At 40.8% G+C, this 16,422-nt stretch overlaps 1 protein-coding gene across 35 annotated transcripts in view; it reads right to left on the bottom strand.

Annotated features, from left to right (window-relative positions):
- Positions 1–8,806: 8,806 nt before the first annotated feature.
- The window catches only part of TCF7L2 (transcription factor 7 like 2), a 202,709-nt gene continuing 195,093 nt past the window's right edge, over positions 8,807–16,422 (bottom strand). For 9 of the 35 annotated variants that reach the window (XM_030568560.1, XM_030568556.1, XM_030568566.1 and 6 more), the window contains 2 exons: positions 16,119–16,191; positions 8,807–10,998 (listed from right to left, as the gene is read on the bottom strand). In XM_030568560.1, the coding sequence (XP_030424420.1) occupies positions 10,563–10,998; positions 16,119–16,191 (509 nt within the window). In that variant the 3' untranslated portion in view covers positions 8,807–10,562. Of the gene's footprint in view, positions 10,999–15,270; positions 15,300–16,117; positions 16,192–16,422 lie in introns of those variants that run through there. The other 26 variants (XM_030568557.1, XM_030568567.1, XM_030568559.1 and 23 more) reach the window with 9 other exon arrangements.

Raw genomic sequence — 16,422 nt, 5'->3', positions numbered from 1 at the left:
ACTGGGTCACACCAAAAGCCCATCCAGCCCAGTATCCTGTCTACCAACAGTGACCAATGCCAGGTGCCCCAGAGGGAGTGAACCCAACAGGTAATGATCAAGTGATCTCTCTCCTGCCATCCATCTGCACCCTCTTACAAACAGGGTGAGGTACTGCAGCTGGATCCCCCACTGGGACATCCCCTATGCCAGGGCTTGTGAGGGGGATCTCTGAAAGCAACCGTATAGGTGCCCTCCCCCATGCCTGTGCTGGGGAAAACCTTTCTGGGCCAGACACGTGGGGTTTTTAGGGCCCCTTTCTGACCCACTCCAGTCCTTTTACATCACAAAGGGCCCAGAATTGGGCCAAAGATCTTTCCCTTCTAACTCTTAGATAGCTCTGTGGTTTGAGCATTGGTCAGCTAAATCTAGGGTTGTTAGTTCAATTCTTGAGGGGGCCATCTAGGGCAAAATCTGTCTGGGGGTTAGTCTTGCTTTGAGCTCGGGGTTGGACTAAATGACCTCCTGAAGTCCCTTCCAACCCTGATATTCTATTCCATTTCCGGTCATATACAGATTTTGTTCTGGGTAATCTATTTTGAGTACAAGGTACTGAGCTATTCCAGCGATGGGTGATGGGACTCGACCCCTAGGACATATAGAGAATATGATGCTGGTTCTGGGAGCAGCGGGTGCTGGGAACAAGGTCAGCTTCTTTCAACCAGTGGCCCAAGAAACACCCGTCAGAGAATGGAACGCTAGAGGATCAGGGAGTGAGCACCAGAGCACAGCCCAGGAAGGATGAGTGAAGATTTTGGAAATTCATTTCTCTGCAGGATGCACGGCTTCCAGGGAATTCCAACTTTCGCTGGAGTTATGCACGTCACCTTTAACATTTAGGAGGCATGTGCCTAAAAAGGCAGGGCCTACTGCTTGGGAACTGGTGAAAGGAGGAAGTGGAGGGGGGAGTGATCGCTAAGTGGTTTGAGCATTGGCCTGCTAAATCCAGGGCTGTGAGTTCAATCCTTGAGGGGGTCACTTACAGATCTAGGGCAAAAATCAGTACTTGGCCCTGCTAGCGAAGGCAGGGAGCTAGACTCCATGACCTTTCAAAGTCCCTTCCAGCTCTAGGAGATTGGTATATCTCCAATTATAAAAATTCAAGTTCTGAGCAGGAGGACACTGAAAGCAAGTGGCTTTTAGATATTCTGTAATGGTTCGTAGATCTGGTTGACACAGTGGTGTTTATACTGCTAGAAATTACATTGGTTTAGAAGAAACTGATAGTGGTACAACTTCTCATATGTAAGTACCAGTATAACAGTGTCCACACTAGGGGAAATCTGATTTAACCATCTCAGTATAAAATCACAACTCCTAAATCAACACAGCAAAAATCAGTTCAAAAATTGTGCATAGATCAGGCTTTATCCTGGTCCCCTTCATGGTCAGATGCTGGCTGTGAGTGTGTTCATTCAGCATGCTGTCCCAGCTCTGCACAGATAGTGGAGATAGCAGATCTCAGTTAAAACGGCCAATAAATCTATAGACTCAGTTTTGAGCGAAGGAACCTGGCCAGGTTTTTTGTCAATGAGACACGGCCCTAGTATCCCACAGATTCTACAGGACCACTAACACTTGTATGCCTGTTACAATGGACCAGTTCAGTGAATAGTGGGACTTTCCGTTCCCCCTAAGGCCAGACAAAGACATTCCCTGTGAGATACATTTTTTAATCACCAATACAGACAAATCACGTACTGCCCCTCTGATGTACTTGGGTGCCACACATTACCTTACACATGTTGGTTTGATCAAAACATCTCTATCCATCATCCTGGTATCCATTCAGGCCCTCTTCCTACTGCACCCTCCACCTTCTTCCCACATTCTCCACACTGATTAGCAACAAACAAAATCCTCTTCGGCAACCACATCTGCACTACGCAAGCTGCCTAGTGAACCAACCATGTTTTCCTGTTATAATGGGACTGTTAGAAATTGCCTGATTCCTTCAGTTGCCCTGCCCCCACTGTCCCCTTCAGGAATGGAAAAGCTCTTTGTGAGCCTGAAAGTTGTATGCAGTATTGTGATCTAATTGGCTCCTGCTCTTGGTTCCCCTGGGGGAACCATGAAAGAAGTCAATTGCATAACACTAATGTGTATACATATGAATCTTTCAAAAGCAGAGTGGCCCATGTCAAGGGAACAAGAAAGTTCAACCCTGTTGTTTCAGAGGAATTCAAACCATTAAAAAAAAAAAAAGAGCACCGATGTCTGTGCTTTAAAATCAAAACAACTAAAAGACCAGTCAGTTAATTACACTCAAGCAGAGAGAAATCTCTAAGAAGAGGTAAATATATTTTCTTGAACATTATAAGCAAACTCCTTTCTAAAGTGTTTTTCTTGCACATGCAAGCAAGAAAATGCACTGGATAAAACAAACTTAGCTTATTTGAGTTTCTACTCAATTACCTGTTAATGGAAAAAATCTGGCACCACTAATAATGAGGCAGGAATGAGATCACTGTTCTTGAGGCCTGGCTTGTCAGGGAAGCTTGCAACAAGAAGTGCATTTATCTGCCTTTCTATAACTCTTTTCAAGCACTCTGTCAGGGAGCCCAAACTGAACAGCCAGTTTAGAAGGAACTTGGAACCTGCTCCAGGCCTCCTAGGCCCTCTGGGAAAAGGAAAATTATTGTTGGCAAGTCTGCCTGGCTCCAGAAGTTGATCCAGTGCCCCCCTCCCTTGTCCATGCAGCAGCAGACAGAGCTAAGAATTTTGTTATAATTAAATAACAGAGTGCTGATTGGTTGCTGGAGGTGGTCTTGAAACTGGTGTTTAAGGAAGAGGAGAACAACGGTTACTATTCATAGGAAAACATGGAGTCTTAAATCCATCTGCTTCATTCCAAATTTAGGCCAAAAAAATGCTCACTCACTGTCTTTAAAAATACCACCTGCTTAGCTATTTTGTATAATGTGCCATTATATAAGTTTGACGGAGAGGATGAAAAAAGAAAGAAAAGCGAACCAGATTAAAAAGGTATAGCTAGAGCCAAATATAAAGCAGCCGCTTATTCAAAAGGGAAGGCAAAAGAAGATAGAAACTGAGATGTTTTCTTCGGAGGATAAAACAGGGTGCTTGCCAAAAAGCCAAGCACCAGCAGCTACAAATGAGCTTGTTGCAAATAAGATCACCATAATTTTTTTAAGTCTTTCTGCCATGCACATGCCTACCAGATAAATATATAGAACAGGGGTGCTCAAAGAGCAGCCAAGCAAGACATAATACACACAGCCATGTGTTCGAAAAGGCCACCAAGATGAATGGCCCTTGTATGCTACATAGAGGAGCGTGTGTATAACCCAGTTTGCTCTTGCTTCCCTGGATGTCACCAAAATGTGTTATTAACCATGTTACAGAATTGTGCAACAGCCCTTGGCCTTTACTGCTGTAGCACAATTCCTTGGCAGGGTTGGGTCTCCGCCAAAGGGGTAAGCCAACGGGTATTGCAACATGCTACTTCAACACAAGTGAGGAGAAAGAGTTGGACAAGCAAGAGCCAAAGCTACTAGTCCCTGTATTGTTTTCATTTCTGTTGAACTCATCCAACAAGAAACTTTTCTCTCTCAAGCAGGGAAGGCAGAAGCACATGAAAAAAACAGTGGTTCATGTGCTTTGTTTTTCAGATAAAAAAATAAATCAAATTAAATTAGGTGCCAACCTCCGGCAAATGGCAGATCTAGCCATGGGGGTGTAAATTAGTAATTAATGTTTGTGAGATCGAGTCTCTGGGGTGAAATTGATCCCTGAGCTGAGGCCAGCATAAGGCCTACACAACACTTAATCTTTCAGGGAATCTTTAAGCAGGAAGATAGTTAAAGCTGGACTAATGACACATTCACCATCGTGTTGGTAAATCTGGTTTGTTTGCATGTGCTAATGGAGCTAATCTACATTTAAATCTGTGCAAGAACATCTTAAAATAACAGCCAACTACCTATCTAGGTTCTTTATAATGTTGACCATCACTGTTGTATTTCACAACTGAGATAAAACTGTATTTCACAGTTGTATTTTGCACTGAGATAAAAAAACCCATGGCACTGAGCCCACGTCAACTTGGGCTAATGGAAATCAGGCTGCAGGGCTCAAAATAGCAGTATAGATGTTCATGCCCAGGGTCTGAAACACTCCCTGTTGTAGAGTCTCAGAGCCCAGACTTCAGCCTGAGCCTTACTGTCTACACTGCAATTTGATAGCCCTGCATAGCAAACCTCTCAATTCCAAATCAGCTGGTTTCGGTCATGGCCATGGCCTAGCTGGCCATGCTGTGGATCTTTTATTGCAATTCAGACCTGCTCTAAGATTGTTTCTCTATTCATAGATTTTAAGACCAGAAGGAACCAACCATCTGAATGACCTCCTGCATATCTAGTTACTCCTGTATTGAGCCCAATAATTTGAGTTTTACTAAAACACACCTTCAAGAAACGCATCCATTCTTGATTAGTCTCAAAGAGATAAAGAATTCATACCTATATGCAAACCACAGCTATGTTGCATCTTAGCTGCAAACTGTTCTGTCACACACGCACCAGATTTTTGTTTATTACTGTTTGTTTTCATGATAGTACAAATGGCCCATGCTGTTATTTTCACTGTGAATCCCCCTTACATCTTTTTATGGTCTAATAAAACTAGACGACCTCTAAAGAGTCTTTCTTTCGTTCTCTTTCTTTCAATAAAGCTTAGAACCATGTGGCACTGGTTTACTGAGTCAGCAACTGCTTCAGCTTTAACTTCTTAAAATTCCATCCACTAAATGAAAAATGAGCTTTACAAAGCTCATGGAAAATAAATGTCTCCTGACTGTGAGAAATATTGACTAGCTTCTTTGCCTTACCTTATAAAAACAGATGGAAGGAATAGCTATGGTGACTTGCTAGCTGTATGTAGGACTCCATGCTGTCATGTGGAAGCCCCCAACACTATTAACTTCCCTGGCCGTATAAGGCCCCTTAATCAGCCTATCCCTTTGGTAAAGTCTTTGGCATAACATATGTTTGAAATTCACCCCTGTGCAGAGGGTTTACAGTGATCAGCAGCTCAGTCCCCAGATCAGGCATGTTCTCAGATCCATTTTGGTTCATAATTAGATTGGAAGCTCTTTGGGGCAGGGATGTTTTGTGTTGGGTTCATACAGCACTTAGCACAACGAGGCCCTAGATGCTGTGTTTATAGAATAATTATCATCATATGCGGTGACATCCTCAAGCCCTTGAGCAGATTTTCGTCATAGAGGTGAATTTTACCCAGACAAAAAATGCAGCCAACTCTATGGCCTAGTCTGCATTGGGGTGGGGGGAAATCGATATGTTATGCAACTTCAGCTATGTGAATAATGTAGGTAGAATCGACGTACTTAGAGTTACTTTCCGCGGTGTCTTCGCTGTGGCAGGTCGATCGCTGATGCTCCCCCGTCGACTCCACCTATGCTTCTCGCTCTGGTGGAGTACCAGAGTTGACGGGAAAGCGCTCGGCAGTCTATTTACTGCATCTTCACTAGATGCGATAAATGGACCCCCGCTGGATCGATCGCTCCGGTAGTAAGTGTAGACATGCCCTTAGATGTAAAATGACCGAGAGAAATATCAACAGTGCCTGCCTGAATTGTTTGAAGAGCTCTCTCTCAGGATCTGGGGGATGATACTTAATTATGACCTATGTTGTTTGTTTCCAAAATCTATATGATGGTTTCCCTCAACACGTCAGATATATACCCCAAAACCAGTTAGCCCACCACACACGAGACCTCTGCAACACTGTTGTGCATGGTGCCTCTCTCATGGGGGGCACATGAGGAAAACCACTGTGTCCAGGATCAGATTCTGGGCTTAGCAACTTTTTGAAAAGCTAACAAAACAGCAAGCAAAAAAAACCCCATTTTGCTGAATATATGAATCATACCTTGATGGCATCTTCTTTGAACCGTGGTTCTCAAAGACCTCCCTGGAGTGCCGTATTTCATACTGGAAGAGAGCAGCCATCCTCAGCACTGATATAGCACATGTGTTTGGCTGATGGATGGTTGTGTTCCAGGAGGAGTTGAAACATAAAAAACCTCCCCCAAACCCTTGTGTAGCTGGACAGTAATTCCAGCATCATGTTCAATTTCCTGGCTACCAACTGTAGTGAGGTTTGGCATTTTATGTGTTTCAGATGCATCAGATTCTTGCAGTCATGGGTGGTGACGTCTCTTTCACAAACATGGAAATAAATATGGTTTCACCAATACTGGAATGCAGCTTCAACAACTGAACCAGGCTGGAGGCAGATTGCACATGAGGAAACGCCTTCAGCTTTATATACAAGTCTGGAAGGGGAAGGAAGGGAAAGAGTAGGGTCTGATCTTGTTCCCATGAAGTCAATGGGAGTTTTTCTATGGACCTCAAATGGGAGCAGGATCAGGCCCTGGACCCACAGGAAAAAGGGAACTCAAATGTACATAACCACAAAAGGGGGTTTGCTGCTTTGCATTAATCCCTTTAGAAGGAAACATGCCAATATTCAACACACACTTTTTATGATCTATTATTAGCAATGTCAGCTTCAGAAACAATGCTGGCTGCTGCACGGCTTTATGGGATTTACCCCTTTTTTCCAACAGCGACAACAAAAGGAATTAGAAGCACTAAATACTCAGTTTAAATCTCTGGAGAGACTCGTACCAGCACCTCCCTGTTCAAGCAGGGCAACCTCATTCTCTAGCCAGCAGATCGAGTGTCTCTCCAATTTAGGCTTTAGGGAGGGTGTGGGTCAGCGTTCTTCAGAAAAAGGGCTCTTCCTTTCTTTCAAAGAGGGCACAGATATTTTCCTTAGAGAACAAGTATCATAGAAAGCAATTAGGCAATCAGAGACAGATTAAACTGTTGCCTTAATGGATTTTGGTTTTGCTCTTGATAACACCCCAGCACACTTCAGGCTGAGTCACACCGGGTCAGCAGATGAATTACCCGCACATGGATGCAGCAGGGTCTAGTAGGTCTAGGACAGGGGTCAGCACACCAAGTTCTATTCCTGGCTCTGTGAGTGATCTTGGACAAGCTACTTCACAGCAGTGCATCTCAGTTTCCCCCACCTTATAAACGAATACTTCCCCTTCCTTTGTACAGTGCCTGGAGGTCAACGGAATAAAAGCACCCGTAGAAGAGCTAAGTAATATGCAATTCCACCGACTGGTGTGTTATGAGAATCTCACCTTCACAATTCTCTTCAGGATAATATTCTAGCCACGATAATGGCAGCTATTTCAGATGAGTAGGGGATTTAGCCACACCGTTCTCACTGACATTTTAATGGAGAGTATAATCATTGGTCGGCTTTGAAAGCCTCAACAGCCATATTTAAATACACATTCAGCCACGCACATGCATATACATGTATTCTCTTATCTACAGAACAGCTGAACGAGCAAAGGCAATATACTGCAAAGTCTTGCTTCTATGGATAGCTGCATTGAGAGCAGTGAGGGTGTACTTGTCTAAGAACGCCTTCTGGGAGGAAAAGTTGGTAGAAATGGGCCCACGCTCTGTGCTTGAATTGCTCAGCCCAACAAAGAAAGTTCAGAACCATTTCTCATAGGCCGCACTTCTCCCTTAGGCAGAGGGCCGGCAAGATGGCTGTGTGACCATCTAAGTTCTACTCGAGCCCCATTTTGAGAGACTTAAGTGGTGCACTGGCAGTAATTTCACTCTGGATAAACTTGCCGATTTAACTAATGGTGGTAAAAATACCAGGATTCATCGCTCCTGCCAGTGCTGGCACTATCAGCAGTGGGAAAATTTGGGGATCAAATTCTCACAAAAGACTCTAAAACAAGAGCACCAAAATTCCTTCCTCTCCAAAAAATCTTGCTTTAGCACTGGAGTATCATAGAAAACTGACAGTGTTAGGAATGAGGGGTGAGATTTTCAAAAGCACTCAGGATCCAGCTTTGCTATTTTCTCTGCTGGATACTGAACACTCTTGAAAATATTCTTCGGTTCTTTTTGTTTTTTGATTGACAGAAACGAATGCTGGGGCAAGCTGGAAATTACTTTTTTTTTTTAAGCAACAGTAGAACCTGGGAGTTACTCCCACCGAATTGTAGTAATCAGCCAAAGTGCTCAAAATGCCTATTGTAACCAAAACCTCTTTTCTTTCACACACGCATCATCAGTTCATGTCAGTGTTGTGCAAATGGGCAGAACACGGTCTTATGCATGTGTACCACGTCAGTCTCAATTAGGGAAATTTCATCCCCTATGACGTGAAACTGACCTGATGAATCACTAGATTGCTGGGCTGAGCATATGGAGTTTGCTTTTAACGTATAACCATTCAGACCTATCTTTCCCTCCAATTGTCAGAATCAAATGGGAGAATAACATTATTTTCAGTTCATGTTATTATTTATTCATTGTATAATGCCAGCAAAGAGCTAATTGCTTAACATAAAAGTGATTTCACTGCTGTTTCACACACCCACCCTCCACACGCACCAGTTTGTTGAGCAAGGGAAAGGCTTTGTCCACTGAAATGAACAATTACAGGAATTCAGCTACAATGGCATTATACAAAATCAAAAATATTTCCCATGAGTGGAGTAGGCTGAAAATCGGCAAAAAGTTAATGAACACCAGAATTTTGTTGTCATTTGTTGAAATTTTGAAATCATTTCATCCAGCTCTTCTCAAATGCATGCAAAGTGAGCCCCATTTTAAACCTGCTTGACCACAATAAAATGCAATCAACACAGAAATGAGTTGACAAGTCGTTCTCTGCACATACTAAGTTGCTTTTATTAATCCAGAACTGCATGCTACAGATACTGTACAGCATGAACATTTATTCATTACAAAAATGGCTTCCAAACCATTAAAAATGAAAATCGGAATAAGAGCATAAAACGGAACAGTAACATCACAACTGTTAGGAAACATTCAAAGTATTCACAAAAAAATGTTATAGTTAGCATCTTAATAAACCCGAGAAAAATCTGAGACAGTTTTACAATCGCTTCATGTCAACTACAATGGCACTGAATGAACAGATGAACAGTTTTTCAGCTTTATACAGCGTTTTTTTTTTTTTTTGCAACATCAACATGCCTTGGTTTTTTTTTTTTTGTTTAAGTTTGCTACCTACCTGTATGTAGTAAGTGTACATAAAAGTGGCAGTCCGATTTTCCTTTTATGAGTAATCTAATATACAGAATTTGGCCCTTAAGGGTTTATACCTCTTCGTTTTAAATGCTTTCCGGACAATCTGCTACCAAACACGTCTGTTATAGGTGACATTAAAACTACATACATATCTACCTATGTAACATCACAGCAAAACATGATGAACAAAAAAATTACAGCATTTAAAAAAATATTAAAGTCATTGGGAGAAAGTTAAGTCACTGAGAATTTTGGCACATAAAAATTTTGCACACGGGCTACAGTTCTAATGTTGCAGGGGATTCGATTGCAGTTCTGAATGAGAGACACTTGGACGTTGCTATTTTTCAAACAGCGTTGCTAAAAAGTCCCTTGCTAATTGTTCAAGTCTTTTTGTATGTGTAATGGCTTTTAAAGCAATTTTTGTTTTTCATTTATTTATTTTTACACTATTGATCCTTTAAAATGCATCTGCAAATGTCCATTTGGTGGCAACTGTGTGTCATACAGGAAAAAAAATCAAAACAAAACCCCGCGCCCCCGAAAAAATATATATATACACATTTATATATAAACTTAAAAACCTTGTACAAATGAGTTGTTATATATAAGATGCTTACACTAAGGAAAAAAAACTTTATACAATGTTTCAAGGAAAAAAAAGGAAAAAACATATTTAAAAATGGACAACATACAGATACAACAAGCAATCTCTAAAGCAATAAATACTACTGGTCCAATAGCGTTGTGATACTTTTAATTGTTGAGTAGCACTCCCTCCCCCAAAAAGAACAACACCATGGAACAAGGTTTATTAACACATTTTAACCCTTTTGTTTCTGTACATTTAAACAATAACAAGTAACATCACAATAAAAGTTGTTTCACACGAGGAAGAAAAAAAATGTAGCGGCACTGCATTCATTGTGCCCTTAAAGGTTTAAAAACCAGATGTAACATGATTGGTTCGCAAGCTCGTATTTAATACAAATAATAAAGAACCAACACCTTCTGCAAGGGCTGTTTCAAAATTGCTTTTTTTTCTTATTTTTTAAAATCAGTCTTTAAAACTAAGCTATTGAAACTACATAACAGTTATGTATATATATATATTTTTTTAAACGCTACAAAGACTTTAAACAGCTGCTGATAAAAATTTTGGCAGAATCATGAGGTTTTTTCTCATCTACATATTTAAAAGGAGAAATTGAAATAACGATGGGTCAAATATTGACCAATGAACTCGATAAACATCAACTAATGTAGCCATATGGCATCAATTAAAAAATAAAACAAAATTAAAAAACAAACAAAAAGAACCAAAAAAAAACCCCAACACAATTTTTAAAAAAGCAAGGGCTACAGAGGCTAACACTATTCTAAAGACTTGGTTACAAGTGATAGCGGCTGGGGCTGCGTCCCAGCCAAAGAATTACGGGAATGCAAGGAGGATGTCGAAGGTTGTGCTAACGATGAGGATGGTGCTGCTGACGGCTGTAAAGTGGCAGGCGGGTGATCCAATTGCCCGTTCTGACCATTAGTAGCAGACAGGGCGCTGGGCTTGCTAGCGGAGCTTTCGGTCAGGACTAAGGACGACGGTGGTGGCATCATGGAGAGGTGTGCCAGCGGGTCAGGTTTCAATGTGAGCGAGAGAGGTTGTGTTTGTTCAGTCTGTGGTTTTGAGTCTCTTGTGGGGGAGGCTAGCATGTTAGGAGAAGAAGGAGGAGAGTCTAGTAAGCTTCCATCTGAAGAGGGTGGGCTGATGCAGCTGCCTTCACCTTGTATGTAGCGAACGCACTTTTTTTTTCTCCTAGAAACAGGGAGAGAATTATCTGTGAATAAAGGGCAAAAACGCTAATGGAGAAAGGTATCTAAAGCAATGAGCCATCAATAAACTACCCTGAGCTCTGAACAGGTTACACCCAGAGCCTGCACGGTGCTTAAAAATGTTGCTTGGTGTGTATAAGCCATTAAATCCTCTAAGGAATTGGACTTTCTGCTACCAGACTTGGAGACGATATAGATTCTCTCTCTGTTCGCCTGTTCAGGCTATTTATTAACAAGGTTCAGATCAAGTTCTTCTAGCCCAATATACTACTCTATAAACTTGCTTTCCTAAAAAGGTCAATTCTCCCTACAAAAATTTAACCCTGATCAACTAAAAACTTTAGAGAGCTAATAATTTATCCACATTGGTCTGTATCAAATTTTAAAAAGCTGACTGTAGCGCCATGCACCCACAGGGTGCTTTTAAGTGACTGATCTAAAGGCTCTGAGATACACCACCTTCCCGAGGCAGCAGTAGCTGTGGACTACTGCTTATGCTTTTGTTTCTGTTAAGAACCACACCAAATCCAGAGTCAGACAGAAAGGAAATGTAATAGGAAGAACAAAAGGAAGGGAAATATAAACAAAACAATGAAAAAAAAACAGAAGAAGAACAAGATAAACAGAAAATGATTCAAAATAACAAGAATAACTGGTTGTATGGCCTGCAGGTTGTGGCTTAAAACTATTTTTTTGTTTTGCTGGGAAGGAGTAGGTATTCTGGGTTGTTTTTATGTATTTTGGGGAATATTCCTTTGAGAGGCCATTCATGTAACTTCAAAGCAGGATTCAATCTCAGTAAGTGAACAGCACAACAACAGCTAAAAAGATGAGGAGCAACATAGAACTCAATTCACACCAGGAATTCTGGGAGTCTCACAAGAAATGCTAACGGAAAAAAACCACCAAGCCAACAAAAATAATTTCTCCTTTTTTCCCTCCCACTCCCACTCTGCACCCTTCACCGCCCATTTTGGAGCCACAAACAAAAAAGGATAGTTTCAGAATGTTTCTCTTGCCAGATATATGCAGGACAAAAAAGAATTAGGCACACCACTAAAGCATCTCACAGACCGAAATTTAGTGGCCAAAGTGACTCTGAAAGTCAAGCCACACAACAGAGTTTTTCTACGGAAAGTGCTAAAACCGGTATCACACCATGTGATTCTTTGACAAAGTTCATCAAACTCTCCGATAAAGTCAGCTGAGCTTTACAAAAAAGAAAAGAAATGACAGACTGCGTTTCGAACTAATTCCACTGGATACGCCAGAACTGTTAAGCGACTCGGCAATGATTGGCAAAAGGAGAGGAACAGAACTAAGGATTTGTTTCCCAACTTATTATGCATGGAATCTAAGTGTCAGTGGGTGAATTCTCTCCCAGATCTAAGCAACTCCATTCAAGTAAATGGATTTGCATCCTCTAGTATCAATGGTGGATTTGGCCCAAGGGGTATTTTGTTCTGTCAATCCAGCTGGATCTGACCTTCTGGGTCACGGAAAAAGATATTGTCTGGTATGATACCCCACCTCACACCTGCTTCAAGGAGGGGGTTGGCAGATTTCTATGTCATAACACTCCCTTCCCAGAGTCAAACAGACTGAGGTTCTGCTCAAAGTTCCACACAGAAAGGTAAATGGTTAGGGCTATGAGAGTTTTAACCACGTTAGCCTGCAGATCAATACATGCTAAAAACTAAGACATTCATGCACTTAAAAATGTAAAAGACAGACACACGAAAAGGGGGGGGGAGGGGTGAGAGAAAAAAAGAACAAGAGAAGAAAGAAAATGTGAAGATGTCAGGCAGCAAACCATGCTTTATTAGGGCAAAGTTAAAAGATGGAAAAAGCAATTTGGTGGGCTCAAAACAGAACCTTGCTAAATTCCTCTATCAAATAACATTGGAAACCTGTGGTGTTAACAGTAACTGCATTAATTGGTATGGATTAGATCTGACTTTTCCCTTGCCCCCTCCCCCCTGCAAAATACTCCATTTAGTTCCACATTACTCGGTTTCTAAACTGAAATTGTGCAATGCTATTGTATCCACAATTCAAACCCGGGCTCTTCTATACCACAGCTGGACATTGGGCATGATGCCACATTTTGGAACTGCCATGGCTAACAATTATGTGGAAAAGCAGGCATTAATGTTTAAGGAGGGTCTCAGATAGCCAGAAATCTCAGTTCCCAGCACATGGAGGATTCAAATTCTGCTTGTCTTACACACACCAGCTCTTATGAGGTGCTGGGGTTACTTATTATCAAACCATTTCTGACTTGGGTCCATTGCGCTCATATTCTGTCTGATCAACTCTGGGCTTTTCTTTTTTCTAATACTAGCTTGACTTTTGGCCTATGGTTGAGAGTAAGAGCCACAGCATCTCATGGCAAAGCCGAATGTGGTCAGGGCACCACAGGTGTGAAAGGTCTTCTTGGCTTAGATGTTAATAACCTTTCTAAAGTCAAATTCTGCCCCAGAAAAATTAAATCAAATGTCTTTCATTTTCAGTATTTTAGCATTATGTTTCTCCCGACTTCTATTAAAAGTTCAATTCTTACTATTACAGTAAGTCTACAAACTCATTTACAAAAACATTCCTGTTTAAAGAGAGGCCTTGCTCTAACTTCAGCTTCCCCTGGAATATTATGCGTGGCTTCAACTAGTTTTTCCACGTTCAACTGGCTCTTTGGGCCACAACAGTGTATTTTTTGTGTATATTTGTACAGCACAGAACATCCCAATAACTAATTACAAACAAAGGATAAAGTGCCAAATTCACCACAGGTGTAAATGAGCACAACTTTACTCAAGGGAGTAATTGTGGCTTGAGGGAAAGAACACAGAGCTAGGTCTTGAGTTCTAATCCCGTCTCTGATGCAAACTTGTGGTGTGTCCTCGGTTTCTCTGTCTATAAATTGGGGATAATACTACTATTTACCATCTCACAAGTATATTGTGAGGAATAGAGTACATGTAATGTTTTGAAACCGTTAAGAGCTATATAAATATTGTTACTGGAGTCAACATAGCATGCTCTTTTATACCTGAAGTAAAATTGGCCCTAAAACAGCATCTTGAAAACTAATAACATTGCTGTTACCAGAAACAAAAGGATGGATTGCCATGGATAATGACAAGGGTTTGCTGGGTTCTACCTACTATGACTAAAGATATCTCAGTTTCTGCCCCGTTATCAGACTGCATATCTTATAGCCTCTCTCTGAAAGATCCACTACAGAAAACTAACACGGTAAACAAGAAGCTACAATGGTTAGCAACAGAACAAGAAACGCAGAGACCTATATACTGCCTCATGAGAAAATGCCACAATACACGCAAAATAAAGGAGTCAATAAATACAAAGCGAGGAGCTATGTCATTAAAAGGTGTTGTCCCAGGCAATGCTTACAATAAGGGTTGACCCGCAGCAAATAATTTTGAATAAAACTGAAATAATCTAAGGCAAAAAACTAAGACAAGAAAGGGCTTATTTCTCATCACACACAACTAATGCGCTGCCAAACTGACAATCCTATAACTCAGATGAAAAGCCCCTTTAATGATAAAATGTAGCTTTAATAGTATGATGTTGACATAAGTGGACAGAGAATGATAAGTGACACAAACACGATGCAGAGCTAGTTCTTATAATCACTCAGCATACAAAGTTTGACACATAATCAAACACAATATCTCTAGACTACAGAAGTATCTACTGACACCGTTTACTAAATTAATCACGGTATAAGTTTAACTAAACACATTATAAGTGTCTTTAGCGACATAAGATTCAAGTCTTCTACTTCTTCACAGTGTAAGTGGCTATCCAGCACCTCTCGATTGGATTTCCTCCCCCTTTATAAAGCATTTTAAACTGCTGTTTTTGAAAGGTATTGAACGTATGTATTGACATTGACATTTAACACGATTGTCTTTGCACTTCACACACAATTCACAGTACTGAGCATGCTTCTAATGGAGCTTATAATTCCCCAAATGGGGAACAATGCAAACGTTTCAAGATATTTTATGAGCCTTCGCTTAGCTTAATGGTTAGACACACGGTACATTGTCAATCCATGTTTGTGCTTGGCATCGAGGAAATCAAAAGGAGTGTGTGCATGCACATAATATATGAACAACTAGTCTATCTTCTAAATGAGATGAAGCACATGGCAAGGGCACAAATAAGCAGGAAAGGTGAGAGAGGGAGCACTACATACAGAGTGTAGTTTTGGTTGAAATACCTACCATCATAATATTCCATATTCAAAGACTGCTTGTATCAGAACAAAGAAACAACAAATTTAACCAAATGCGGTCATTATGGAAAGGGAATGAGAAATAGAAGTAGTTGGCAACCCTCCACCAAGAAACAAGTACCTTCTGAGTTATCCATGGAACTGCAGATTTGATATAAACCCGCAGTAGAACATGGACTGTCGAAATTTGGGTTGCTAGGTGCCTTTTACTTCCTGAAAACTGTCCTACCAAAGCTGCAATTCATTTTCTCTAGAGCTCATGTGTTTACAGCTCACTTTGCTGGGTTACACTTTCCAGAATTTCAGAAAAATGGTGTTAGAAAATATAGATATGTTACAGAAATATTTTCAGGATTGATCTGTACATTTTTAAATTTTGCAAATAGGCTAACAGCACGAGTACAATATAAGCTGTAAACACTGGCTTGTTTTTTACATACAATTGTGATGAAAACACCAGTGCTGCAGATCACAGAATCTTTTAACCCTTTGGAGACAGTGGACACCCACACATTCAAATGCAGTGTAAATGTCCACCTAAGCATTCATTTTGCTGACTGCCTGGACAGTGCCAGTTTTATGTACCTCAGGGTTTGCTTGTTCCCAGTTCTACCACCAGGGAAAGGTTATTGGTAAAGAAAGAGAAGAAATGGTATTAAATCAGCAAGAGAATTTAGCAATTAAATTTTGAGAATCAAAGATTATTAGCATTTGATGCTGTGGGAGAGAAAAGGTGGGAAGAGTGGGGGGAAAAGGTTAAAAAAAAATAAATCACACAAATGCACTGAGAGGACAGAATGCTTTTATTTCCCCAAAGGCCTAATTGGGTAGTGTACCTGCATGGTTTGCACCATAAACTCTGTTGGTCAAGCCCGAACAATGCCCGACACTTCTTTGGAGTATTTGCATCTGTTAGCATAAGGTAAACACAAAAAATACAAACACAATGGTGGATAGAGCTCATTTGGATGTGAAATCTTAGCTACAGCTACGTTTCTCTTTAATCGTGTCAGTTTTATTTGGTAATCTCCCCTCATACCAAGGTATGAAAGGAAGAGGGCTTCCACAATGAGCCAAAGAAAAACAAACAAAAAAAACCCTAAAATGGTTACACTGTTGTGCATTTGCTTCACTCAGCCC

This window comes from Gopherus evgoodei, chromosome 7 (assembly GCF_007399415.2).
Source record: "Gopherus evgoodei ecotype Sinaloan lineage chromosome 7, rGopEvg1_v1.p, whole genome shotgun sequence".
Taxonomy (NCBI): Eukaryota; Metazoa; Chordata; order Testudines; family Testudinidae; genus Gopherus; species Gopherus evgoodei.
Note: the sequence above shows the minus strand (reverse complement) of the source record. Positions and strands in the feature narration are given on the sequence as shown.